Genomic DNA, 25,378 nt, shown 5'->3' with positions numbered 1-25,378 from the left:
CCATGGCGATGTACTGCAGTAAGAAGTCTTTGTCTTGATAATAATTAAAACCCAGAGCTAAACTCAAAGTTACCTGGGCATGCCCAAATCTTGCTTCTTAGTTCACCAGTGGAAATGCTCAACATCAGACCTCACAAGGGATCTCCCTGACTGCTGGACGACATCACTGCACTGTGGCTGCATCCATCTTTTACAAAGTCTAAAGGTGTCAAAACACAGCTGTGCCTAAAGATACGACTCACTGCTGCACCTTCCTCTCTGTTCCTTCTACTCACTGTCTTCCTCAGCTGGATACAGGTAATGCAGTCAAAACCTGGCAAAGCTCAGCGTGCTCTCACAGACTAAGGCAGGAACTCAGAACAGCCACATCAAAGCATCTAAAAGCACAGCGACAACATAGATCCATTACATTAAAAATTGGGCCTCTGTTTGACACAAGCGCCTCTCCCTTAAAGCCAGCTTTCTTCTAACTGGCTGTCCCACACAAACACAAGGTTGGAACAGCAGGTGGGTGGAGCTATTATATCCCTGAGATTGCCTATTTGACATAGAGAGCTAAGAAATAATGGTTTCAAATAGAGCATTTAGATTATTTGTGCACACATGACCTATTTATTAGAAATTTTGCCCATGTTTAATATGAACATTCACCACTATAACAGCACATATAGCTGGCTTTTATATATAAATGTGAAAGATGATACAATTGATAACATTTCACATTATAAATGAGTCATAATTTGGACATTATTCTAGCATAACTGATTTACTAAAATACTCTTTTTACAAATAAACTGCTGAAGATTTGTGACCCAGAGTGTATCTCTTAAATTTGAAGCTGTGGATTTTAATCACTATAAAGTCATTAAGATTATACGTCCATGCTCACACACTCACTCATGGTTTTCTTACACTAATTGGGATCTTTGTGGGATCAGTCTGATCAGCCTCCAATAATAAAATTCTCAACTCCGTTTAATCTTTGGCTTCAGTGAACGTGCAGCAGCAGCAGGATCCAAAATTCCACTTCCATTGCATGTGACTTGTCCCGTGAATTTTTATCATGTGAAAGGCACGCTGGGGCCGATTATAAATGCTTTTCACTGCTACTGCTGCCATTTTAATTTACCACATGCCCAATTTAACTAAAATAATCTCATTTTTGTATGTGCACCAACAAAAGGAGTAAATATCTGCAGGGTATTTTAATGCATTACTTTAAAAAGTAGATTTTTTTGTCCTGTTAGTTAGCATACTCAGCAGCCTCACTTAATGCTTTTGGGTGATACTATCCATGGAGTACTGACATTCACACGTGGCACCCATCTTATTCAAACTGGATGTTTAGTGTCTGCTTTTCTTTTTACTATCGAAGCGTTAGCTCACTAAGGCCTTCAGAAAGATCTGAGTCTCCATCCATCTATTTTCTTCCCCTTATTTGGGGCCAGGTTGCGGGAGCAGTAGCCTAAGCAAAGAAGCCAGGACCTTTTGTCTCCCCAGCCACTCCTCCAGCTTATCCGGTGAATACTAAGGCATTCCCAGGCCAGCAGAGAGGCATAATCTCTGCCCAGGGTTCCATGTCCCAACAGTTAGCCTCGATAGCTGGGCATTGGACCATCAGGGCCTCTGCCCTTGACCACCACCCTACATTGCACCTGCAGGAGATGGCCCGACATGAGTCCAGGCCCATGTTTCCTGTTCGAACCCCATGGAATAAGGCCCAGCCACCCTCCCTCTCCAGGCCTGGCTCCAGGGTGAGGCCATGAGAATCCTGTTCAAGGGAGGGTAAACTAAACCTTGATTTCTTCCCCTTCATTTGGGTCTTGTGAATTGCTCTTCATCTGTCCCCTCAACTAGGACAAATCCCCTAGCAGGCGACAAAAGCCACATACAAACTCCTCCATCATGGTAAGGTAGCCATTCATGGAGGGGTGTTTATGAGTCTGAGAAATGAAACTGTTTGAAATATATCTCCCTGCTGTGGAGAAGACAGTTTAAACTGGTTCAGGACTGGCCACCCTAGCAATTTTCAAACAGGTGGGTACATATGATGGAGGTATATAAATACAAAAGGCCATCAGTCAAACAATAAAGTTGTTCCTTAGTCTAAAAGCGAGACGGGAGTTTTAACCGCTCCTCTCTGAACATTTTAGAAGAAGGTGAAGTTGTGCCAGAAACCTCAGCCCCCACACTTCACCAAGGGATCTGCAAGCAGTTGTTGGCGTCAAAGTCTGGCACAGACTGGGCTTCCATGGGAGTCGTGCCATGAAACAAATCTCCAAAAAAAACTTTAGAGCTAAACTAGTTTGTTAAATCTGTAGGCAAACGCTTGATGCCTGATCCAGACCAAAGACAGTTTTCCAGGATAAAAACCTCAGCCATGAAGCGTGGGGACCCTTTGCTGCCCATGGGCACAATGCTAAAGCTATACACCTCATCAAAAGAGTGCTTGATGACAATTTAAGCCAATCTGTTTTAAAGTTAAGGTGGTCACCTCAGTCACTTCACAGCAAGAAGGTCCTAGGTTCAAATCCAGTGGCCTGCTGCAGTCTTGCTGTGCAAAACAGCGCAAAAACATGCACGTTAGGTTGAGTAGTGATTCTAAACTGGCTGCAGGCCCTGCAATCGACCGGGATCTGTCCAGAGGGTGGATGGATCAGCTTACATGTCTGAAATAGTGTAGTGTCACACTTTTCACTCACTCTCATATGAAAAGCGTATCACAAACTATAAATGTCACACCAAATGAGAGACACTTTGTTTTTAACTCTGGCTAATACCTGAGTTAACACACAGCAGCAATCAGCCAATCAGCAGATGAGCTGTCTTGTTAAATTATCAACGAAGAACACACTTGCTGATTAACTTACATTTGACTGTTTTCATGTCAGAAATTAAAAACCAAGCGACATCCTTATCTGCCTAATCATACTCATGCTGTTAGTTATAGTGCTGGAACACTCTGGTGCAAGTGTCACTGGCCATACACTGCACCTGAGTCTCTTTCTGGCTGTTGTCTGGGGTTTAAAAAGGTGGTTTGCTGCCAATCTTTGACTTTCTTTTATAAGTTATAGACACCCCTTCCCTTAAATCTCTCACTAGGGGTTCTTCATTTCCATCCTTGCTTACAAAAAAAGTTGAAAAACATATCACAGGGCCTCTTTGTGTCTCAACAGCCAGAAGGTGGAAGCTTAGGGGGTTTTGGCTACTAAAATAATATAAAAGCCTTTATCATTTATTCCAAACTGCCTGTGATGTCCTGGACCTGGTTTTTTAAAATTTCTTTTTTTAATGCCTGTTTTTGGTTGTAATTTTTCCATTTAGCGTTTTCCTGTTTTTCTTCCCCTCCTTGAGCACCAGTGGTTTGTTATGGAAGCTTGTTTTTGCCACAGAAAAAGACAAGCAACCAAACATTTGTTGTCATCCAAAAGCCACTTTTTTGTGTTTATATATATATATATATATATATATATATAAAACACAAAAAAGTTCTGAGAATTAACTTCTCAGAACTTTGAGTTAGTAAGTTGAAAATTTCAGATAATAATTGCAAATTTTGAGTTGTGAATGGCATTTTTTTTTTTTTTTTGGGTTGGCAAAAACAAGCTTGTGCAAGAAGTGTGTGCAACACCAAAGGTCCTCCTGTTTTATTGGGTTATTCCATCTCAATTCATAAGAGATGAATAACCCTTCTTCTTCTTCCTGAAGAAAGGAACAAAAAGAACTGCAGGTAAAAAACAAACAAACAAACAAAAAACAGTAATAAAATAAAAAAGTGCATTTCCTAATAAGAATTATACAAAATTGCAGGTCCTTACTGTCATCAGTTTTCTCAAAATAAAATATTTGAAAGGATGAAGACAGATTTTTTTTTAAATTAAACTACACAGACAAACACTTGAGCTCAGTCATTTACCAAAAAAAAATCTGGTGTTGTTCCTCATTTTCCCAGCATGACTTAAAAAAATGTCTACAGTATGTTTGGCATCATTTACAACATATACAGTGTGTTTTGTAATGGCACCCAGCACACAGCCTCTCTTCTTGACCAGAAAAAAACTTCCTGCTGGGCTTTGAGGTTACAGTAACTGAATTAAAGCATGCTGCTCTGCCTCTGAAACAATCTTTGCCTGCCCTGTATGAGCATTTTAAAAATTCATATAGGGAAAATTCGAGAGAACATAACAAGAAAGTTAAAATATATGGTACATAGTGGCATACCTGGGGAATACTGTACGGCAGTTGTATGAAAATGCACTCTGACGAGCTGTAACTAAAATATCAGGCCCCTGCATGCAAAACTGTGGTTTCTACGGGCCTCCAACTCGGCTGTCAGAGATAAGACATCCAAATATTTGCAAGCATCCATCATTCTGTGTTAACCAGAGCTGTCACGTACTCAGTCACATTCATTCCTTCATTTTTTAAAAAATTGTTTTTTTGTTTTATAAAACTATAGACAGTAGGAACCTGAAATTTTGCATAGTTCCCAGTAGGAAGTGCATCTTTCTTTGGAATTTCTTTCATGTAGCTCTGGGATGATCAGGTGGGAAGAATTAGATGAAATAACATGGGATGACTTTCCTTTTAAAAAAAAAAAAAAAAAACATATTGCCGTCTTTTTTTATGGGGAGGAGGGCATTTTGGACCGTGTGTGATATTATATTAATTTTATACATGTATATTTTAAGGGGGAACCGTTTTAAGAGCATTTGGTGTTGCTGAAGGAGAAGCTGTTCCTACATTTTATCACAGGCACGTTAAAACATGAGCCGTGAATGCAGCACATCTGTAAACATCTTACGCAGTCCACCATGCTAATCATCCGCGTCCCGCTGCTAAGGCTAAAGGGACACTTTTTTTTTTTTTTAGCTTTTAATAACCTCGTGTTTTCTGTGATGGGAGGACTTAACTAAACTTAACTAATTTAAACTAGCTCTAAACTGTACAATCAGATGTGTCTGCTTGTCTTTTCTTGCGTTTACAATGAACTACAGTTGTGTTGCGCTGTTTAGTTGCGGCGTTATTTAACGTACGGGGTTCTTCTCGGCGGCTCTCCCGGTTGTCCCAGCTGCAACGTTTTGTTGTGGAAGTCTGGAGGAAAAAGTGCCACATGCTTTCCCCCCACCTCCTCCTCATCCTCCTCCTCGCCTCGGTCAAACTTAGACAAACGGTTCTCGGAGTTCCTGCACCTGATAGATTTAACGGCCCAATGAGAGGCTTCACCGAGCCGCCACCCCCGGCTTACGGCCACGGCTGAAGGAGAAGTCGGTACTTCCCTCAGTGCTCTCCTTCCAAAACGTCATATCTGTTTTTTTCCGATGGGTTCACGGTGGCGTCGCCAGCGAAGCACAAGCAGCAACGGAGAAAACAGTGACAGACAGAGGGACATCCTTGTTGCCACAGCAACTAACAGAACCGCGATTCCCGGTCTGTGGAACATTTCAAAATAAAAGCAGGATAAAAGCAGGATTTTAACTATTTCTGTTTTCATGTGTCCAGTAAGCGACGTTGTTTTGTTTGGTTGTGTGATTCTTAAAATGCGACAAAGTGCTCAAAATACGTGTTTGTGGAGACTGGTCTATAAATATAAATATACATCTGATATAACAGAAATGGAAGCATCTTCCTGCTATAGCTGGTCATTTTGATAAGCAAATTATTAAAAGAAAAGAAAAGAAAAACTTTGGCACAAGTTTTATTACAAGGAGGAAAAAAGTCAGTTGAGAAAGACTTTCATATATACTGTATGCAACAGATTTCTGCTTGTTCATTTTGAGGATGTTATGAGAAGTCAAATCAGGAAATTGTTGTATTGTCCTGTCTAAAAACAGATTAATGTCTGTTTACTTTTTGAAATGGCAAGTTGCCATAATTTGATAAGTTAAATATGGAGATGAGGCATATTTAAGGAAGGTGGAAATAAACAAGTACTCACAGATTGAAAAAGTGGAGGTGTGGCTACAGACAGAATGAAGGTTTAAGGACAAATTGATGTCTGTTGTACAATGGGCCATTAGAACAAACTGACTCTTTCAGTCTTCTTTTTTCAGCTTTTCTCTTTAGGGGCCACCAGATAATGTCCTCACATGTCCCCCTTCATTACATCCACCAATCTTCTCTGTGGTCTTCCTATTTTCTTCCTGCCTGCGGCTCGATATTCAGGATCCTTTATCCAGTATATCCACTTTCCCTACTCTGAACATGTTCAAACCATCTCAGCCTAACCTTTCTAATCGTATCCCTCCTTGTCACTCCCAGTGAATTCTAGCTCAGCCTCCTGTCTTTTTGTCAGTGCCACTATCTTCAAACCATACATCATAGTAGGTCTCACTACCATCTTGTAAACCTCCCTTTTTACAATTTCTGCTATCCCTCTGTCACAAATTACCCCTGACATTCTTCCCCACCCACTCCACCGTGCTTGCACTCTTTTAATCTCCTCTCTTGTGCACTGTCCGTTCTTTTCGATGGTTGATCCCAGATATTTAAAGTCATCAACACTCTTAAAGCAAGCATAACCTCTGTAGTGCTCTTTCTAAACATGAAGTCACACTGCTCCTCACTGATCATCAGCTTTCCCCCCCCCATATTGGAAAACACCAATATGTTAGAAATCTGTCAGAAACTCGTTTAAAACTAAACATTTCTATTGTTATTTATTATATAAATAACAAACGCAGCCCACACTTTTATACCCAAATTTGAGCGGGCACACTGGACAATCTCTGAGACTGAATCAAACACAACATCCAACCAGTAAAACTACTTTGTCTGTTCAGGAATGCAAGTAAATTACTCTAATTTGGCATTTTAATAATAAAGTAATAAATAAGTTATTTACAAATAAATTTGTAAAGCACTATAGTTCTTAGTATTTTCCACCCCTCTGCTATTTGCTTCAATGCAGTTACTGCAAAATAAATAAAATAAAATACGTAATTCTCGTGTTGTTTTAGGTTAATTAGAGGTTTCCTCCCGCCAAAAATATAAAACTGAATAAAACTGGCTTTATTTGACTTGGGTAACAAGCATTTGTCTGGCATTGCCAGTCTGTCTCTCCTGGACCAAAGTAAGCTTTAACTCTGAAAAATGCGAGCCGGAAGTGGTATGCGGTGCTTGCCGTTGATTTTACTGTGAACACAAAAAACTGCGAAATCAAGGAGAAGGACAGCGCCCCGAATAACTGTAAACCTCTGCAAACTGCGAGCGGCACTGTGCTGGAAATGGGACCGGGGTCGTGTCCTCCGGGTGGTCGGACTTTAAAAGAGAGGTAAGGGGCTTCTGTTTTTATCCCCAAGGTCACAAGCAGAAGCCTGGTCATTTTCTCTACATGGACATGAGTCCGTCCGCCGTGAAGTTGCCTTGCAGTGATGTTGTCGAAATAAAATCCGCTAGCAGGCTCCACTTTGTCCCTGTTTTTTCCCAGCCGCTTTCGGTGTTGTGATTTAGCGGGATGATACTTTAAGGAATAGAGTGGGTTAGAGGGAGAGAGAAGAAGGCGTCCTGGTGGAGTTTTTGTGGCCTGTGATGAGCTCCGTGGGGGCCCCGGTGGGATATGTGTGTGTGCGGAATACGAAATGTGGCACGACGGGCGGCTTACAAGTTTTGCGGGTGGGACTCCATCCCCCGGACTGATGGTTGAAGTAAAGAGCAGGGCTGGCCGAGGCGTGTTATCCGACTCAGTGGCCTGCTTTCCGCCGGGTGAGGCTAATCCAGTAATCTGTAATAGAGGTGGTGGCGTTTCATTGTAGCACCATCCTCCTCCTCCTCTTCCTCTTCTTCCTCCTCAGAAACCACAGAAACTACGGATGAGCGCTCTGTCTGCACAGTGGGAGCGACATGGCTGGCTGTTTTTGCTCGTTTGCTTCTTAAATGCCTCATAATTGGTCGATTAATTGAAGCCGTTCAGTAGCTGCTTTCCTCCTTATGTGCAGTTTTGTGGTAAAATACACACTTCGGTGCAGTTTTGTTCAGTGTAAACCAGTTAAGACACCACCTTTACCTTTACCCGGTACCTCTCCATAACCCGCTTTATTTTCAATTATGGAGCATTATAGCTTTAGTAATAAAGACATTAATCAAAATACTATCGTTATGTTTAGTTTAGTTATGATCGAATCACCATATGTGACAGCTCCAACCTCAACCCTGTGTTTTGGAGAAAAGCTAAAGGACTTTTGATGAGCTTCCATACCTCATGCAGTTGTTTTATTTAGATCTATAGGGTACGTGTTATTATTTATTAAGGCAATTTGCACTACCTCTTACACAATGTCAGCCTTATTTTTAGTGTTAGTTAACTAACTAACTTATTTTGACTTTTGTTTTGTGTGTTGTGTATTAAATTTCTTAGTATAAGACCCAAATTAGGCACCTGTAGCACTTTAACTTTGTTGTGTATTTGTCATGTTTATCATGTTGCTGTAACACAAAAGTTCCCTTTCCTCATTAAATTATCTAGCTAGCTATCTTATCTCCCTGACTACCAAGAAGCCTTCAACGCCCCTTCTTGTTCTTTATTTATATACTTTTTCTATTTATTTAAGTTATTATCATTATTGTTATTAAGAAATGTGACATATTCTGACCATATAAAAAGCTTGTAGTGAAGATAAAAATGCAGATTTATATCTGTCGTATTAAGCTAGCTATATGTGTTTGAGCATTCAGTGAGTGCATTAAAGTTATTTATTTTATTTTATTTTTTGGTTGTTTTTTTTTTTTTAAACAAAGCCCTGGTCTTGTGAGGTGTTTGGGAACAGTATCCTCTTTGTTCCCCCCCTGCTGCGTGGAGAGGATTAATCCAGCTAATCATCTCTAATGTATGTAGGGGAAGGGATAAAATCACATCTGATGGAGAGGAAACTGAGCGACTGCGTCTCGTAATTATCAATATAACCAAAGCCCGCTGGTGTATGACATTTATGTGAGCGTGCAAGATGTGGGTTTCCCTCTGTCTCCTCTGTGTGTGTGTTACCATGATGACTTTGCACTTTCATAGCCAAGTCCTGCACATGTTTGGCTAAAGGCGATTGGTGGTGGGGATGTTTTATCCGTGAAAAACTCTTATAGGGTGTTACACCTTTTTTTTGCCATGTTCTAAGCACGATCAGCTCCAGTTAATCCCCCCTCGTGTGCAGCAACTAAGATTAGTGGGTTTAAGTGGACCCCCCCTAGTCCCTGTGTGAGAGGAGGAATAAATTCAGGGTGTATACGCTCATATCATATCACTGGTATTGATTGTGATTAGGTTTTGATTGTGTAATCTGTGAGAAACTGGTACCACAATTCACCGTGTCCTGTGCTGACTCATTCACAGACCCCGTGTGTTAATATGGGTTTGGCCCTTGCTTGGCGGATTTACTTTGGTTTTAAGTCTGCAATCTCTTTTGTGACTAGTTTAGCTCGGGCACGACCCTCTCTTCCTAAAGTTTTCCCTGACGGCAGCAGCATCGCTCTAATCTGCACCTTTACTAACTTAGCTCGGAGCGGTGAAGGGGTGAAAAGAGATGGTTTTCGATTCTTCGGGCCAAACGTCTGTGTAGAATTTCCTGTGTAGAGTCAGCCGTGAGACTTCCTGTATGTACTGTGGTGTTGGATGTGGAGTGGAGGGTGGGTGGAGTGGCAGGGAAGGAAGGGGAAGAGAAGCACAGGCAGACTGCACTCGCTGCTGTTGTCAGCCATGGCCACTGTGGTTGTTGCTAACGCGAAGCTCGCCGTCTTGCAGACAAAGCGGTATGGACACACTGAGGAAGTGAAAGAGGGGATTGCATCCTCTTTTTTTTTTCTCCTTTCTGTTTTCTCTGTGCTATTAGCTGAATCACTGATTGTCTTAAAGGAGCTGCAGTCCGATACAGTGAGGAGCGAAGCTAAGAGGGACATTTTGTTTCTAATATCTGCTTTTTGTGTAACTGCAGGACATGTTCTTCAGTCTGTTAAAGCCACAGTGCTGCACACAACTCTCCAAGCATGTTTCAGCACTGATAATATCTCTTCAATCAGCAGGTGGGCAGCACCCTGTCTGCCCTACTTGCCTGTTTTGAATGTGCTTAAACTGAATGATCCTGGTGGCCTTATCAGAAATCATCCCATCTATCGCTCTCTTTCTTCCTCCCCCTCCTTCAGCACTGTTTGATCCAAGAGAAGCGTGCCTTGTAAGGAAGCAGGATGTTCACAGGCTCCACCAAACTGCCACCCACTAAAACCCCCCAGCCCGAGCGGCTGGATGAAGTGTACGCTGCCTTACGCCGAGGCCTACAGTGAGTAAACACATTTCAGGCTCAGTTTAGGGATGGCTGCCAGGTGGCATATCTCTGAACACGCAGGAAACAGCTGGGCCTCTCTCTTTAGCATAAAGAAAGGAGAGATAATTTCTTTTTCGCCATCAGGTCGTACCTGCAGGTCCACCAGCTGGAGCTGGACAGCCTGGGTCAGCAGATCAGAGAAAACAAGAGGAATGGTCGCTTGGTGAGTCAAACCAGTCGCACCAGTACTGGCTGTGATCGGTGTCGTCAGCCGCTGCTTTGATTTGTGTTTTTGATCGGTGTGTTTTTTTTCTCTGCAGGGGTCTTTGTATGAGTTGGATAAGGTGAGATTTAGGCAATGAAACTGAAATAAATAACTTTCTTTACTAGTTTGGCAAGTGTAATAATCATATTCTCCTCTGCAGCACGTGAAAGCCATTGAGAGGTTCATGCGTCGCTTGGAGTTCCACCTCAGCAAGGTGTGTATTTACACATTCAACCCGTAATGAATGGCAGTGAGGGAAAGGACAACAGGCCATTGAAAAGGTGCTTCTCTGTATAATTCAGTAGGGCATTTTAGCATCTTTCAGCACATCACATCAAAACAATACATTATTTTTAATGGCTGCTGTGGACCAGTGTCTTTGTTCGCTCACTGCTTGGGAGGCAGCTATTTATAGCAACAAGTCCCTGATAAAGCCAGTTTGTAGAGATGCCAGGATACCAGATACCCAGTACCAGTAGAATTACATGATTCCAGAAACAAAAACCAAATGATTTCTCCTTCATTAAAAAATCATTTTTAAATCTCTGACATGGTGACGGCACTCTGTTTATTTGAATTGTTAACATTATATTTTGGAGACACGACACAGGCTGAAATGTTAGGATGGTTGCTCAGTAACCTGCTAACATTACCTTGAGGTATAAAGTTAGTTACATTAGCTTAAGCATTTGTATAATGTTCGCTAGGGATGGGTTATAAAGCCTAAAATCCAAACTTGTTTATGAAGCACATTTAAACATCACATGTACATTTCAATAAATACAGGGTATCAAAAGGAATCATCTGATTTGAAAGTGGTTTAATTATGCAGACATTCACCAGTAACGGTCAAAGTGCGTACTGTTAGAAAGATGTTGACGAGATTCGGGAGTTTCACGTGGTTGATGATAGGTACCATAGCAACAGCAGTGGCTGCAGTGACTCCAGAAACATAGGGCGAGTTTGACTATCGTATAGATGTGTGTCCCCCCTCTGGATGCACGGCATGAGTTTTGTATCTAAAACGTTGCATTCATCCGTGTATTCTAAATTTTACTGCAGGTTTTATTTAAGCCTTTTGAAATAGGATGATTCCTTTTGATACACCCTTTATATCCAAAAAACTCACAAAAATACAGGCAGCAGCATTTGTAAGTGTTAGTAAATGAATTCCCACATTTCCAGTAAGGTTCTGTCATTGATGATGCACTTCCCAATTTAAAGTGCAACTCTACTAAAACAAGCTGTAGCATTATAGTGTAATAGTGATGACACAGCACAAGTCAAATGTTAGCACAGAAATGGCCTGGGTAGGGTTTTCCCCGGTAACTTTAGGTCAAAGTATAAAATACATGCTTAACTAAAATAGCAGTGCACACTTTACCAAACAAAATGCTAAATATGCCAGAATAACATCATAAAGTACTTCCTTATCTGACTCATAATGCCTTTCTTATCAACAAGTCTGTTTGAGCCTAACCAACACAAGAGTTTTAACACAAAGACAGTTACCGATATGTGTCATGTGTGTTTCTTGCACATGAAACATAAAAAAGTTTCCCTAGAATTTGCCATTTATTTGTTCATTTCTTGGATCAGCTGACTGTTGTGTTTGTGGCGTTCCAAATGTGCTGCTGACAGAGAAGCTGCAAGCTGATGTGGTATTGATGTCAGCCTGCTGTGCGAGCTGCAATGCAGCATGGACACTAAAGTTTGTGAATGTAATAACTTAAGAATGAAGCGACGTAGGATTTTGAAATTCACGCTACAAGTGCATCTACAAAAACTGTTGGGCAAGTTTGAATGCTTGTGAATTCTAGTGACTCCAACCTCAACATCAAAGATCAACTTTTCTGAAAATCACCTAGGATTTTCAAATTTATGCCATAGGAGCTGAGTGGTTGCACTAGTCACCACCAGTATTTTTTAATTTTCATTTATCGGCCGTTATCAGTGCTGCTACTGACAGATTGGTAGATGGCTAATATTAATCGAAAATATTGACCCTAAAGATAGACTAGAAAACTTGTAGACGTAGTTTGCCTCCATTATTTCTCCAAAAATGGCTGCCTTGCAACATTCTGTACTAAAAAAGAAAAAGTACCATCACATTTTCAGAGTTTTGGTAGTGAGAGGTGTTTTGGATCTTTTGACATCCCTGGTTTGCACTGCCTGATGGCCACACGAAAAAGCAGCGATTAAGATTTGCTGGTGGAACATGTAGAAGTTAAAGAGGAAGCTATTTTCTCAGGAGGTGGTGGAGACCAAAACAGAGCAAAGGGGATGCTGAATATCGGATTTAAATTCAGCAGACAACTCCCAAAGGACGCTAATGTTGCTTTGTCACTCATTATATAACCTGCAACATTTATGAAACAAACATTAATGCTATTTTGTTTGATTAAACCGCAAAGGCACTAAACTTTTGCAATGTTTGCATTTCCAGGTTGAAGAACTGTACGATGCTTATTGTATACAGCGGCGACTGCGTGATGGAGCTAGCAAGATGGTGGCAGCCTTTAACTCTGCCAGTGGCAGCAAGGAGGCCCGAGAGAGTCTGAGTGAAGCCAACAAGGGCTACAGGGAATGTACAGAGGCAAGTAATGGGTGTGGTTCTGTTAGATGTTTCTATCATAACTAGGGCTGGGTATCGTCACTGATTTCTAGAATCGATTCGATTCTGATTCACAGGGTCCCGAATCGATTCAATCCACGATTTGATTAAATTCGATTCGATTCAATTCGATTTGAATCTGGGAAATTTTGACAGTCAGAAATATTATAATTCAGATCAGTAAATTTACATATTTTTGTATCTATAAAAAGGAAGCTGACACACGCAAGACTTTATCAAAGGTGTGAGCGTCACAGCAGATGCCTTTGTGTCAAAGTAGCTGAAGATAAAACACAGAAAAACATGAAGGTGGTTTTCCTGGCCTGGGATTTTATAAAAATATTCTGCAGTACATCAAAAACGAAAGAAAACCATTAATGAACATATGAACGTTACCTCTGACGTTACAGTGGTTTTATTAGAGACACAGCTAAGCGTTTTGCATTTTGCATAATTTTAAAAAGTTTAAATTTGTTCAGTGTTGAACGGCAGAAATTAGGTTTTCTTTTCAGAAGTATGTAAACGGGGAAAAAAACAGCGGCCGACAGCGCTGTAAACAACGGTAGACTTGTGCGTAACAAGCAAGCGAATAATGCAGAAAACAGTACAGAGAGAGAGAGAGAGAGCTGTGCATGAAATGTGGTAGAAGCAAAACAGTAAAAGTCAGAGGGAATTCATGACGATGTTTATGTGAAGCGTAGTTTGGATCTTCTTTTGCTGCTGGTTCAGTCAGTTTTATTTTTATTGTTTGGAGAGAGATCAAACTAACAGCTTTAGAATCGGCGCAAAAAGGGCGTAAACACAAAGCGCGGACCCGCCGACAGATCAAAATCAGCGAGCTGTCGGCTTTCAGCCCCGACCGTGTCCGTGCCGTCAGGTGAGAAAAGCGACATCTCACTGATTCTGATCCGCGGGTCCCGCTGTGTGTTTACGTTTTTGTGCAGAATCCGTGTACCTGCTCGCATTTACTGCTTTAGCTGTTTGGTGGTTGTTGAAATTTTGTGAGATTTCACCTGAGATTCTGTCATTTCGGGCAAAATAAATTTATATTAAAAAATCGATTCGGGATTTTAATGAATCGATTTCACGTTATCCAAGCCAGAATCGATTTTAATCGATAAATCGATTATAAAAACCCACCCCTAATCATAACATGATTGTTTGTGTGATTTGGGCTGAAGTGAATGACTAGTGAATTACCGATTAATCCAAAACCAAAGAAAAAACACATCTAAGAAGCAGAAAACATGAAATATCTGCCAAATTGACTAATAAGTCCCTATTTTTTTCGGCTCTTAATTTAATAGGAAGCTGTACAATATTTAAAGCTGTGTCTGCTTTTTTTCTCTGTAGCACATGTGCTCACTTGAGAGCGAATTAGAAAGTCATATGGGAGAATTTCATGTGAAGATGAAGGGTGAGTCGCTTTCTTAGCCCATGTGACTTCCCATTTGCTGCACTGTAAATGAGCTCAATTCTCACTTCTCAGTTTCTGATGTTTCAGGACTGGCTGGATTTGCACGTCTGTGCGCTGGTGACCAGTATGAGGTAGCACAAAAACACAGGCGCACATTTCTATTTGCGTATCTGCATCACCATTATCACACCCACTATTTTTGGCCCCGGCAGGTTCTGATGCGTTACGGTCGCCAGCGCTGGAGACTACGAGGCCGCGTAGAAGTCAGCAACAAGCAGATGTGGGATAGCGAAGACTATATTTTCCTGCCTCTCATCACAGAACTGCTGTCAATCAAGGTAATGATACCACATTTATGTAAATCTTACGGAAAACCTGCAGTGTGTTAGTTCATCTTTTACTAACTCCTACAGCCATTTTAATATGCAAAACACTACAAACAGTTCGCTAGTAGGAAGTGTTATAATTTTTTGTTTTTAAGCAAATGACAGACTTTATTGGTCCCCAAAGGTCAGAAAGTTCCTATAACAGCGACTGATCACATGCTCTGTGTATGGAGGGTGTATCCTCCCACCTGAGTTTGTTTCCACCCTTGACCATTTACTCCACTCCATTCTCTCCCCACGTTTATTACTATTAGAGGTGGAAGATAGGGCTGCTTGATTATGGCAAAAATGATAATCACGATTATTTTCACTGAAATTGAGATCTCGATTATTTGACGATATTTATTTAACAATAACAATGTATTGAATATTGACTTTAAAGATTGTCAAAAAATAATATAAAATAGTGTGCAAATACTGATAACAGTGCAAATGTTTGCAATATAAAAAATAAATGAAAAATGTAAACATCTATGTTTAGTGAACTTTGCAGTGTTGCTCTGTGGTGCAGCTACGACACCGTAGCAAAGTTTACACACTATGTCTACTTGATCCACGTCTGACTCCGCGAACCCATAATGTTTCCACACCACTGAAGTTTTTTTTTTTTACCTCTCTTTTCAACCAATGGCAGTCACTCTCCTCTCCAAATAACTTCTGCTTAGCTTTCCGAGCTTCCCTCGGGTCCTCTTAATCAGCGGTCCTCAACCCCCGGGCCTCGGACCGGTACCGGTCCGTGAGTCGTTTGGTACCGGGCCGCGAGAGTTGAGGCTCAGGTGTGAAATGTATAGTTTTCAGGGTTTTTATCGGTTTTCAGCGTTATTTTGTTATCGTTTTTATCGTTAACTCGGTTTTCCTGGGTCTTTTTACGTGTGTTAGGAATAAATTTTCTTTTTTTCGGTACCGGTACTAGTTTTATTTGTTGTATTTATCCGCAACACCTTAAAGGCCGGTCCATGAAAATATTGTCGGGCATAAACCGGTCCGTGGCACAAAAAAGGTTGGGGACCGCTGCTCTTAATTGTTGTGACACGTGTTCGAAATGCAGAGAGGTGCGCTCGATTTGCCACACGGAGCAGCGCGAGAGTAAAGCACGAGGGAGGGGCTAATAATCGGCTCAGTCATTTTTAATGATCGTTGAAAGCCCAGGTCGTAATTGTGATTAAAATTCGATTAATTGAGTAGCCCTATTTATTACATCCAGCTGCCTCAAAAAAAAGATCAGCAAATCAAAAAAAAAAAAGGCGAAATAATAAAGTAACGTCATAAAGTAAAGTAATAAATAAGTAAAATAACTCAGTAATATTCATGAGTCAGTCAAAACAAGAAAATAAATCCATTTTTGGGTCAGGCAAGTACATAGATTACAATATGGTGAGACAGAAGGACCACGAGGAAAAACATGTAGAGCAAACATGTAAAACATGTATGTCTTAAAATACAATTTTGTACCATCTTTAATGACTTTAAACAGCAGGCTGTGCCAGTGAGACATGAGAGATTGTTGAAGTTGTTAAAAAAATAGGCGATGATCAGTGAGTAGCAGTATGGCCTTATACAGATGTGATTGATGGAGACATGTCTAGAGAAGGCATAGGAGAGGAACTGTGGTACTACATGAGAAGGATGTGAGGGTGGTTAAGGTCACGTATGAGGACAGGGACACAGTGGTGAGGTGTTTGGTAGGAGGGACAGATGGGTATAAGGTGGTGGTAGGATTACATGTGAGATCAGCTTTGAGCACCTCCGTGTTTGCAGCGGTGGTGGACAGGTTGACAGGTGAGGTCACACATGTTTGCAGACAACAATGGGATTAGTAGTGAGAGTAAGGAGCAGGAAGAGCGTCTGGAAAGGTGGAGGTATAAAAGTAAAGGAGATGAAGAGGAATAAAAGTCAGTAGAAACAAAAAACAAAAAAAACCATTTGTGTGTGAATGTAGTGGTGTAAATAGCTGGAGTCACCCATCCAAACAACAGGAAGTGTACAAGAGAGGTGAAGAAGAGAGTTCAGGCGGGAGCAGGAGGTACAGGATTGGACATCAGTACATCAGAGAGAGCTTAGAGACAAAAGTTAGAGGGGCGAGGCTGAGACGGTTCAGACGTGCAGAGGAGGGATGGTGGATATATCGGACAAACGATGGCAGAATAAAGCAGCTCAGTAAGCAGAGAGTGTGACGTGTAGCAGACAGTGTTTGAAATAAAGATGAGGATAAGGACGGATGTGCTGGGTTATTTCATGAGGTAGTTAGATACTTCCTGTAGCAGAGGAGCTGAACCGTGATCTTTATCATGTTTTGACTGCACTAGAAAAAATACTTGTTGGTGGTCAGTTCGGTTTGTCACATACACCCAGAATAACTCCCTAATACATTCCCTGCTGTTAGAGACGTGATTCATTTTTTTAGACTTTGTCTTTGTTTTCTTTGATTGTTTGTTTTTCCATGTACAGATTAACAACTTCCAGACTGGTAATTCTGTAGTCATAATAAAAGTAATAATAACCTTACCCTTGCTCTTACACACGTTCATATATGTGCGTTTGTATCCACCTCTCAAAGCTTTAAATGACCACATGGTCTCTGCTCTCACGATGGGGTTTGTATTCTTCTGTTTCTAAGGTGACGGAGCTGAAGAGCCTGGCCAATCACGTGGTGGTGGGCAGCGTGTCTTGCGAAATGCTCGATCTTTTCTGCCCGCTGCCTCAAACACTCGCCGTGGATATCAATGACCTCGGGACAGTAAAACTGAACTTGGAGGTCACCTGGAGGTATTCAGACCTGCTACACACACACACACACACACACACACACACCTCAGTTTACATGTGCAGCTTTTTTTTATGATTATTCACACGTCTTTTGTCTCGTTTCTTCTTTCTTCAGTCCGTTTGATAAGGACGACCAGACATCTTCCTCCAGCACAGTTTCTAAACGCCTGCTGTCCAATCAGAGCCCTCCAGACACACCCTCTATGCGAGAGCAGGTGTTTTATGTGAGTGACAACATGAGAAACATTCACCTCCAGCTTTTTCCACTAACAACTTCTCCTTCACACCTGTTCTCCTAACATCGCTCGGTCCCAAATTCTATAAATCAGCTTCTTGCATTTATGCTAAACTGATGGGTGTCATTACTGTGGTTTCACTGGCCTGTTCTGTTTCAGCTGCTCCCCGACTGCTTCCTCTGTAGCGGTAGCGCTGATGTGTGTGAGGATGTTCTCAGAGGGTTGTGTGGGTGTGGTCGTGATGTGCCTGAGGCGAGCAGAGTGAACGATAGCCGTAGCGTGTTGTGTGACAGCAGCAGTATGTTGGAGCGGAGCTGTGGTCCTTGTAGCTGTTTAGTAGTGGTTGAGTAGAATTCCAATATGTTCCTCCTCTTCCTCGCCTCGATGAAGAGCATGGCTCGGTGTAGGCACTGGCAGAGCCGCTTGCTGGTCAAGGCCTTCCACGGGGTGGCGGCGGACAGGGCGGCGACCTTCCGCTGTGAACTCAGCCATGCAGCGCCTCAGTTCACCACAGCAGAGTCGGTGTGTTGGGATGTAGTCGTAGCTTTAATTTAGTTTATAGTGACGGAACAATTATTAACTAGTTAATATCCAATCAGATCCTAACCACCCCCCCCCCCCCCCCAAAAAAAAATAAATAAATAAAACAAAAACCCAAAAACTGATTGTATTTAATTTTTAATCCCAACTGATCCAAGTTTTGTTGCGGAGATTTGAGTTTTTCTCATATAATCAAGAAAGTTCAGTGTTTAAAGTAATGACATTTCACAAGTTACCAAGGTCCCAAAATTGTCCATCAACATTGCCTACACACAATCTTGCTATTGCTGGGTTGGACCCTCTTTTACCTTCGTTACCTCCTTAATTCTTCATGGCACAGATTCAACAATGTGCTGGAAATGTTCCTCAGAGGTTTGGTTCATAAAAACATGATAGCATCCCAAAGGTGCTCTCTTGGATTGAGATCTGATTGTGGAGGCAGTACAGTGAAGTTATTGTCATATTTAAAAGTTGCAGTTTGAGATGATTTAAGTTTCGTGACACAGTGCGTTATCCTGCTGGAAGCTTTCAGCAGAGAGAGGATGGTGGTCATGAAGGGATGGACATGATCAGCAACAATACTGAGGTAGTCTGTGGTGTTTAAATATGGTTGGTTGTTGTGAAGGGGCTCAAAGTGTGTGGAAAAAAACATAGCCTCCACCACCAGAAGCACTCTGAAGCGTTGACACACAGGATGGGTCCATGCTTTCATGCTTACTTCAAATTCTGACCCTGCCATCTGAATGTGGCAGCAGGAATTGAGACTGATTAGGCCAGGAAACATTATTCCAGTCTTCTGTTGTCCGATGTTGGGGTTTCCTCAGTTTCCTTTTGATAGCTAAGAGGAGCAGCACCAAGTGTGGTCTTCTGCTGTAGCCCATCTGCTCCAAGGTTTGATGTGCTGTCATTCTTCTCTGATGTCTGGCATCAACAAAGCATTTTCAGCCAGAGAGCTGCTGCTCACTGGATAGTTTCTCTTTTTCAGACGGTTCTTTGTAAATCCCAGAGATGCTTATGTGGGGAAAATTGGTGCCAAGCCCATCTGGCACCAAAACCACACCATATTTGAAATCATTTAAATCCGAGCTCTTCCCCATTCTGATGCTCAGTTTGAACATGTGATTGGATGATTAGAGATGTTGAACAGGTGTACCTAATGAAGGGGCTGATTAGTACATGTTACACTGTTGAGAATATTAGCAACAAAAACTGAGTGAGAAACCTAGGACACTGCATGCTCGTACAGAAGCATCTCTGCTTTATCACCTGTTTTACTCTAAATAGAACTACATTTACAAAATAAAAATCTTACGTCTAATAGGACCAGAAACAAGTGAGTTCATATGATAAACTCATCAGTAGAGCTTTTTTTCATAGATCACTGTGACATCAGCTTTACTTTTGTCCTGTCTTTCTCCCCTCAGACCAAACATTCATGTTACATGGCCGGCCCTCCCTGAGCCCGGTTCTGCCTGAAGGTTCTTCCTGTTAAAAGGAAGTTTTTCCTTCCCACTGTTGCCAAGTGCTTGCTCACTGTCCGATTGTTGGTATTTTCTCTATATTATCGTAGAGTCTTCCTCTTCCAGTCTAAAGCACCTTGAGGTCACTGTTGTTGTGGTTTGGCCCAATCCAGATAAAACTGAACTTTTCAGGGGATCATGTCCAACTTGAGAAACTGTGGCTTTGTTTTTGTGAAAACTCTGGAAACCGTCAGATTACTTTAGTTGAATGCTTTTATCTTTAATCTTCCCCCATTTAAAGCTTTAAGGATATAATTTAATGATAGGTGTTCAGTTAGCATTGTGCTGCGTGTCACAGTACAGGTGATTTAGTTTCTTGTTCTGATCTCGTTTCCTTTCATCTCTAGTCTCTGCTGAAGCGTCAGGGGGAAATGGAGAATGGGACGGTCTGGTCCAACTCCTCTGAATCCTCCGATGACTCATCCAGTCCAGCACTGGCTCATCACGCTCAGAGACTGACGGCGTCCAACTTGCTGCAAACCACTCTCACCACTCAGCTGTCATTCACGCCACACAAGTCCAGTGCATCAACGCCCTCGCTCTCATCCAACCAAGAGGAGGATGAGACCGAAACCGGGGAGGTTTTTCCTCAGACGAATGGCCATCTGCAGGCTTCCTTCTCCCACGGCCTCGCCAGTGAGAGCAGCCCGGATTGTACCGCAACTGACAGAGTGTCTGTCCAATCAGAGGAGCTCTCTGAAACCTCAGCAGACCTGAGCTGCTCCTGCCCCGACATTTCTCTGCCTCCTGTGGCGTTTGTGCCTGCGGAGGTGAACGATGACGCGTCCGTGGACTCGTTAGCCCGGGCTGAACAGACTGAAGCACAGACAGACACTGAAGCAGCAGCAGAGGAACACAAGGTAGACCAAAGTCAACCACATCAGCCCGTCCAGGAGATGAAACATGGCGAGGACGTTCCAGCGGTGAGTTCAGGAATAAATTTAACACATTCGTGTATAAACAGCGACGTATTTAACTCCTCCGTGTATTTCTCCTCAGCCTCCTTTCCCCACATCTGCGAGTTTTAACCAGGAAGTCGAAACTGCCCTTGAAAGCTTCGACTTTCTCAACTGCTCTGATCTCGATGAAGAAGAGGAAGAAGAACAAGAAGACAGAGGAGAGAAAGAAGAGGAGAGAGGAGAAAAGGAAGAGCGGGATAATAAATGTAAAGAGGACCAAAACAAGAAGGAAGAGGAGGAAATAAAGGAGGAAGAAAAGAATGCAGAGATCCTGTACTGTGGAGGAAGGTCAGTCAGTGTGGGGACAGAAATGTTTGTCGACCGTGTCCACAACTGTTAACCTCGGTTTCTTTATAACAGACTATATAAAGCTCCACACCAGCAGATAAGAGCTGGTGTGGAGCTTTACAGTTAAGTATAAACGCAACTTTAAAAATGAATCATTAACCAAACTCAGAGAAACATGGAGCATTTAGGGGCTGATGAAACCGGAGATGAGAGACCCAAAAAGAAGCAAAATGAGAGGGAAAATTTTTTAAAGATTAACATCAGGAATCGTTCTTGTGTCTCCATTTCTTCCATTGTCTTGAACATGTTTAGATTTTGATCCTCAGAGGTCATCGTGGCAGTAATTCTAGTTTAATCATCAACAGTCAGGTCTCCTCAGTACACTACTACAGTGTTTCCAGGTATTTGGCAGACGGATATTTCCAGCCATAATCTGCTGTGCAAATGCTGTTTATTATATTTCTTACTGTGTTATGAAATATCACAGCTTTGTTAACAATACTGTAGATGTTTAAAGTTCCTGATATCTGTGTCTCTGAACTAAAAGGTAGAAATGTGAAAGTTTTATTCTGACTCTGTTGCTCGTAATAATTTAATGTGGCCGCTAATGTATACACGTGTACACATACTGTATGTCAAAGATGGACGTGGCTAACCAGAGGGGGTGAGGGGCAACTCTCCCCTCCCCATCTATACGGCTCTCCCTTTCCTTCAGTAGTTTTTGAGCTGTTCAACATGGCAAACAACAATCAAATTAGAAACTGCTGTTAACTTTCAGCACTCACAATCCGCGACAATAGAACTTACCCTGCTTTGGGAGGACGATCCCATTCTTTTTAAAGATTTTTATTACATCACTAAGGTATTTGAGAGTAAAACCTATCATTAAACAATTAAACAAAACAAATGCACCGTATTCAGAGTCTCAGGAGACTCAGAAAAATCCTAGAAATATTCCTGCTGTGTGTCAAACACACTGATATCAGATTTCCTTACAAGATTGAGCTGTGCAGCTTCTTCTTTCTACTTGTTAGCAGCTACACACTGCTGTTGTGATATCCTGCAGTTATTCTACCTTTTTTCTTTTTTTTTTGATTTACTAGTGGTTGTGAAGCTGCTGCGACAGGCTGATATAGAGGAGCTTTAAAACTGCTGATCTCAGTAAATCCAAGTTTTCTTCTTGCTTGTGTGGATATTTGCAGACCTGGGCAAAAGTGGACTCCGGGCTTGACATAATCAAAGCGGACTGTTTTCCTAGGAGAATCTACTGTAGAGGAACATTTATTAAACTGACAGCATTTTGTGCTGTTGAAATTTGGGATTACTTCATATTTTTAGCTTGTTTGTCCAGTTTCAAAGCACCAAGGTGGTGATGGCCAAAATAGAGTTTCAAAAAGAAACCAAATGGCTGATGTCACAATGCCTGTGCATCTTTTTTATACAGTCTCTGTGTACATATATGTTTATGTGAGCTTCTTTATGCCCGGTACAACGTAACCGTGACGTTCTGTCTCAGGAACAGAATTAACTCTAAATCGAGAGATCCAAGCTGCACGTGGTACTCTGTGTCAGTGAGCAGGTGGGCGATAGCATTTATGTCAATGTCACAGCATTTTGTTTTGTCTCACTCAGCAGTGACGACGAAGAGGAGGCTGATGGTCTTGAGATCCTTATGGAAGCTCCAGAAGGATTTAGGAACTCTGATGAAGATCGTTTCTCTGAATCACAGGTAAACAGACTATAATGTTCTTTAATGCTCTGCGATTGATTAAGGTGTGGCGATGTGAGACGTTACATCTGTGATTGTAGCTCGTTAACAGCAGCATTACTATTTATTGCACAGTTTTCTTATAAAAATGCAGTGTTTTATAGTTGCTGTGGTCCATCCCACTTTAACTCTGGAACTGTGTGTGTGTCATCTGTCATACCAAGTCTGTTTCTAGGTAGTGTGCAGAATGTTGTTTGCAGTGACAATAAAGGAATTTGACCTTGTAGAGTAAGAGTAGAATTTTGGGACATAATTATTCACACTGTGTGTTCAGCGTAAAGCCTCAATCATACTTTCTATGTTTGTGAATCTGAGTTGAGTGACATAAATTTTATCATCTCACATGGGGTGTTGCATGTTTGCTTTTTGTGATCATATTGACGTGTCCATGGAGAATACACCACTAAAGAGAGGAGCCGAAAGAAGCATATCAGAGTGCAGGGGGTGTAGCAAACCTTAACATGTTTTAGTGCACACAGTTCATAATCTAAGAGGGTCGGTGCATATTGTAAATGCATGATGCATATATACATTCATGTTTTATGATCACCATCTGATGTAGGTAAACTGAATCTATAAGGTGCTGCACCGTGCTGCCTTTACAAATGAAGAATTGTGTTTTATTTTTCAGGAGTCGAGCGTGGGTGACGCGCAGGATTTGGGTCATATAGAAATTTCTGAGGGTAAGGAAGAGGAGCACAGCGAGGGAGGCGAGGATGACGGTGAGGAGTCAGTCAGTAAACACAGGTGGTAGTTCTTCAAACTGCAGGTGTGAGAGGTTTAATTTTCCCTCTTTTTAATCTCACAGGAAAGGATCAGGAAGAGGGTTGTTCTAATCCCAGCCAGGTGGACCTACCTGACTTCGAGTGAGACCACGGATCCACACTTAAACCATTTCTCCCACTCTGGTGCCATCTGTGTCCCTCTTACACTGCAGGATTGGAGGCCTTGAGGATGTTCCACTTACTGCTCAGACAAACAGGCTCCTCCCAATCACGGTGGAGTTTGTGCACATATTCGCCTTGTTCTCACCAGGAATGATAAACCTCGAGGTTTCTATACCTCAGTCGTGACTGTAAACACACACACACATACACACACACTTCCTCCTCTTCGTCCTCTGACAGTAATCATACTTTGAACGCAGACTTTATCATGTGCTCTGGGTTAAAGTGGGACCCCACTTAAGTTTACACTTTCATAAACTGCTCCTGTCATGTGGAAAAAAAACATTTCAGGAACAGCTTAAAAAGCGGCCTTTTTTGTTTTTTTAAGTGATCTAATCATTTTCAGGTGGTTTTATAATTTCAAGTTGATGTTTTTCAAGCTACAGAGACGCATACAATCAGCTACCAAGATGCATTATAGTGACTTCAGAAAAAAAAAAAGAGTATTTGTGGATATGGAAGAACTACCGAGGTATTGATTTTCAGTGTTAACTCTCTGCACAGCCCGGAGCTCTTTCATTGCGAGAGGACAGGGCTTCATGAGCATGTGATGTTTGTCTGAAGACATGAAGTCATTTCCAAAGCAGCAATGTACCCTGAAAGTGAGAATTTTAGGCTTTCAGAGACGGTTAATGTTTAGAAACACACTCGGAGTGAATTTAAAGGTCAAAGTCGTACCAGCGCCTAAGCTGTTATTAGAAATGAACACTTGAAGGATAGCAGAAGTGCGAAACTGTATTTAAACCTGCATGTGTAGCTGCCTCACACACATACATACACACACACACTGCCAGCATGTCTGCATTACAAAGCTCAGCTGATCAGTTTAGGTGTGTAAGCTATGCTCCGCTCTGAGAAAGCCATCCGGTCTGTGACTGTGTCAAAAAAAAAAAAGAAGAAAAAAAAAGCTGCCTCACAGGGGCGATATAGTCCGTCATGCTTTACATGTTTCTTTAACAGCCTCGTCATTCAGAAAGTGCCTCAAGCGACGTTTAGGTTTTAAATGCCACGACAGGAGAGATCAGGCAAAGAGAACAGTGTTTATTTTCTGAATTACTTTGAGAGTGTGCACAATAAGAGATATTTACTGTTTCATATAAAGAATTGTATATGTCTTGAAATGTCGAAATGTTTATGTTCAGAAATGTTTAAACTTTATAAAGGTTTCTTTAAAATTAACACGTGCTGCTGTGTTGAATGAATCAACTTTAGTCTCGCATGTCATCAGGAATGTGAAAGTATTTTATGTCCCCAAAATAACAGGAAAATGTACAGATGTCTGTAAAGGTGAGACTTGGTTACCTCTTAACTAGATACCACTCAGTCATGGTTATATGAGCAGCGTCCCACCAAAGGCTTAAAGTGACCAAAGTGGGATTGTTTATAGATATTTATACTTCCTGTTGTTGCATTTTTACTTTTAAA

At 41.6% G+C, this 25,378-nt stretch overlaps 1 protein-coding gene across 4 annotated transcripts; it reads left to right on the top strand.

The window, feature by feature from the left end:
* Nucleotides 1–7,105: 7,105 nt before the first annotated feature.
* On the top strand, nt 7,106–25,132 carry LOC146525716 (rho family-interacting cell polarization regulator 1-like). 4 transcript variants are annotated; one of them, XM_085163271.1, is made up of 17 exons: nt 7,106–7,273; nt 10,129–10,262; nt 10,392–10,470; nt 10,568–10,591; nt 10,673–10,726; nt 12,959–13,108; nt 14,480–14,543; nt 14,631–14,674; nt 14,756–14,881; nt 17,547–17,695; nt 17,811–17,919; nt 18,322–18,453; nt 20,339–20,914; nt 20,991–21,238; nt 22,871–22,967; nt 23,638–23,728; nt 23,815–25,132. In XM_085163271.1, exons 2-17 carry the CDS (start codon nt 10,171–10,173, stop codon nt 23,874–23,876), a joined length of 2,097 nt encoding a protein of 698 aa, XP_085019397.1. In that variant the 5' UTR covers nt 7,106–7,273; nt 10,129–10,170; the 3' UTR covers nt 23,877–25,132. The 4 variants fall into 4 exon arrangements, with proteins under 4 accessions (XP_085019397.1, XP_085019384.1, XP_085019390.1 ...); XM_085163258.1 differs by lacking the exon at nt 18,322–18,453 and adding an exon at nt 9,921–10,008; XM_085163264.1 differs by lacking the exon at nt 18,322–18,453 and having other exon boundaries at nt 22,874–22,967.
* Nucleotides 25,133–25,378: the final 246 nt, after the last annotated feature.

The sequence above is a fragment of the Neolamprologus multifasciatus genome, chromosome 1, assembly GCF_963576455.1.
Source record: "Neolamprologus multifasciatus chromosome 1, fNeoMul1.2, whole genome shotgun sequence".
NCBI classification, from domain to species: domain Eukaryota; kingdom Metazoa; phylum Chordata; class Actinopteri; order Cichliformes; family Cichlidae; genus Neolamprologus; species Neolamprologus multifasciatus.
Note: the sequence above shows the minus strand (reverse complement) of the source record. Positions and strands in the feature narration are given on the sequence as shown.

Excerpts from the sequence above, each read along its gene's own strand:
- LOC146525716 (XM_085163271.1), top strand. The coding sequence starts at position 10,171 with ATGTTCACAGGCTCCACCAAACTGCCACCCACTAAAACCCCCCAGCCC. Across the intron at positions 10,471-10,567 it reads ACAAGAGGAATGGTCGCTTG|GGGTCTTTGTATGAGTTGGA; the intron begins GTGAGTCAAACC and ends TTTTCTCTGCAG. Across the intron at positions 22,968-23,637 it reads ATCGTTTCTCTGAATCACAG|GAGTCGAGCGTGGGTGACGC; the intron begins GTAAACAGACTA and ends TTTATTTTTCAG.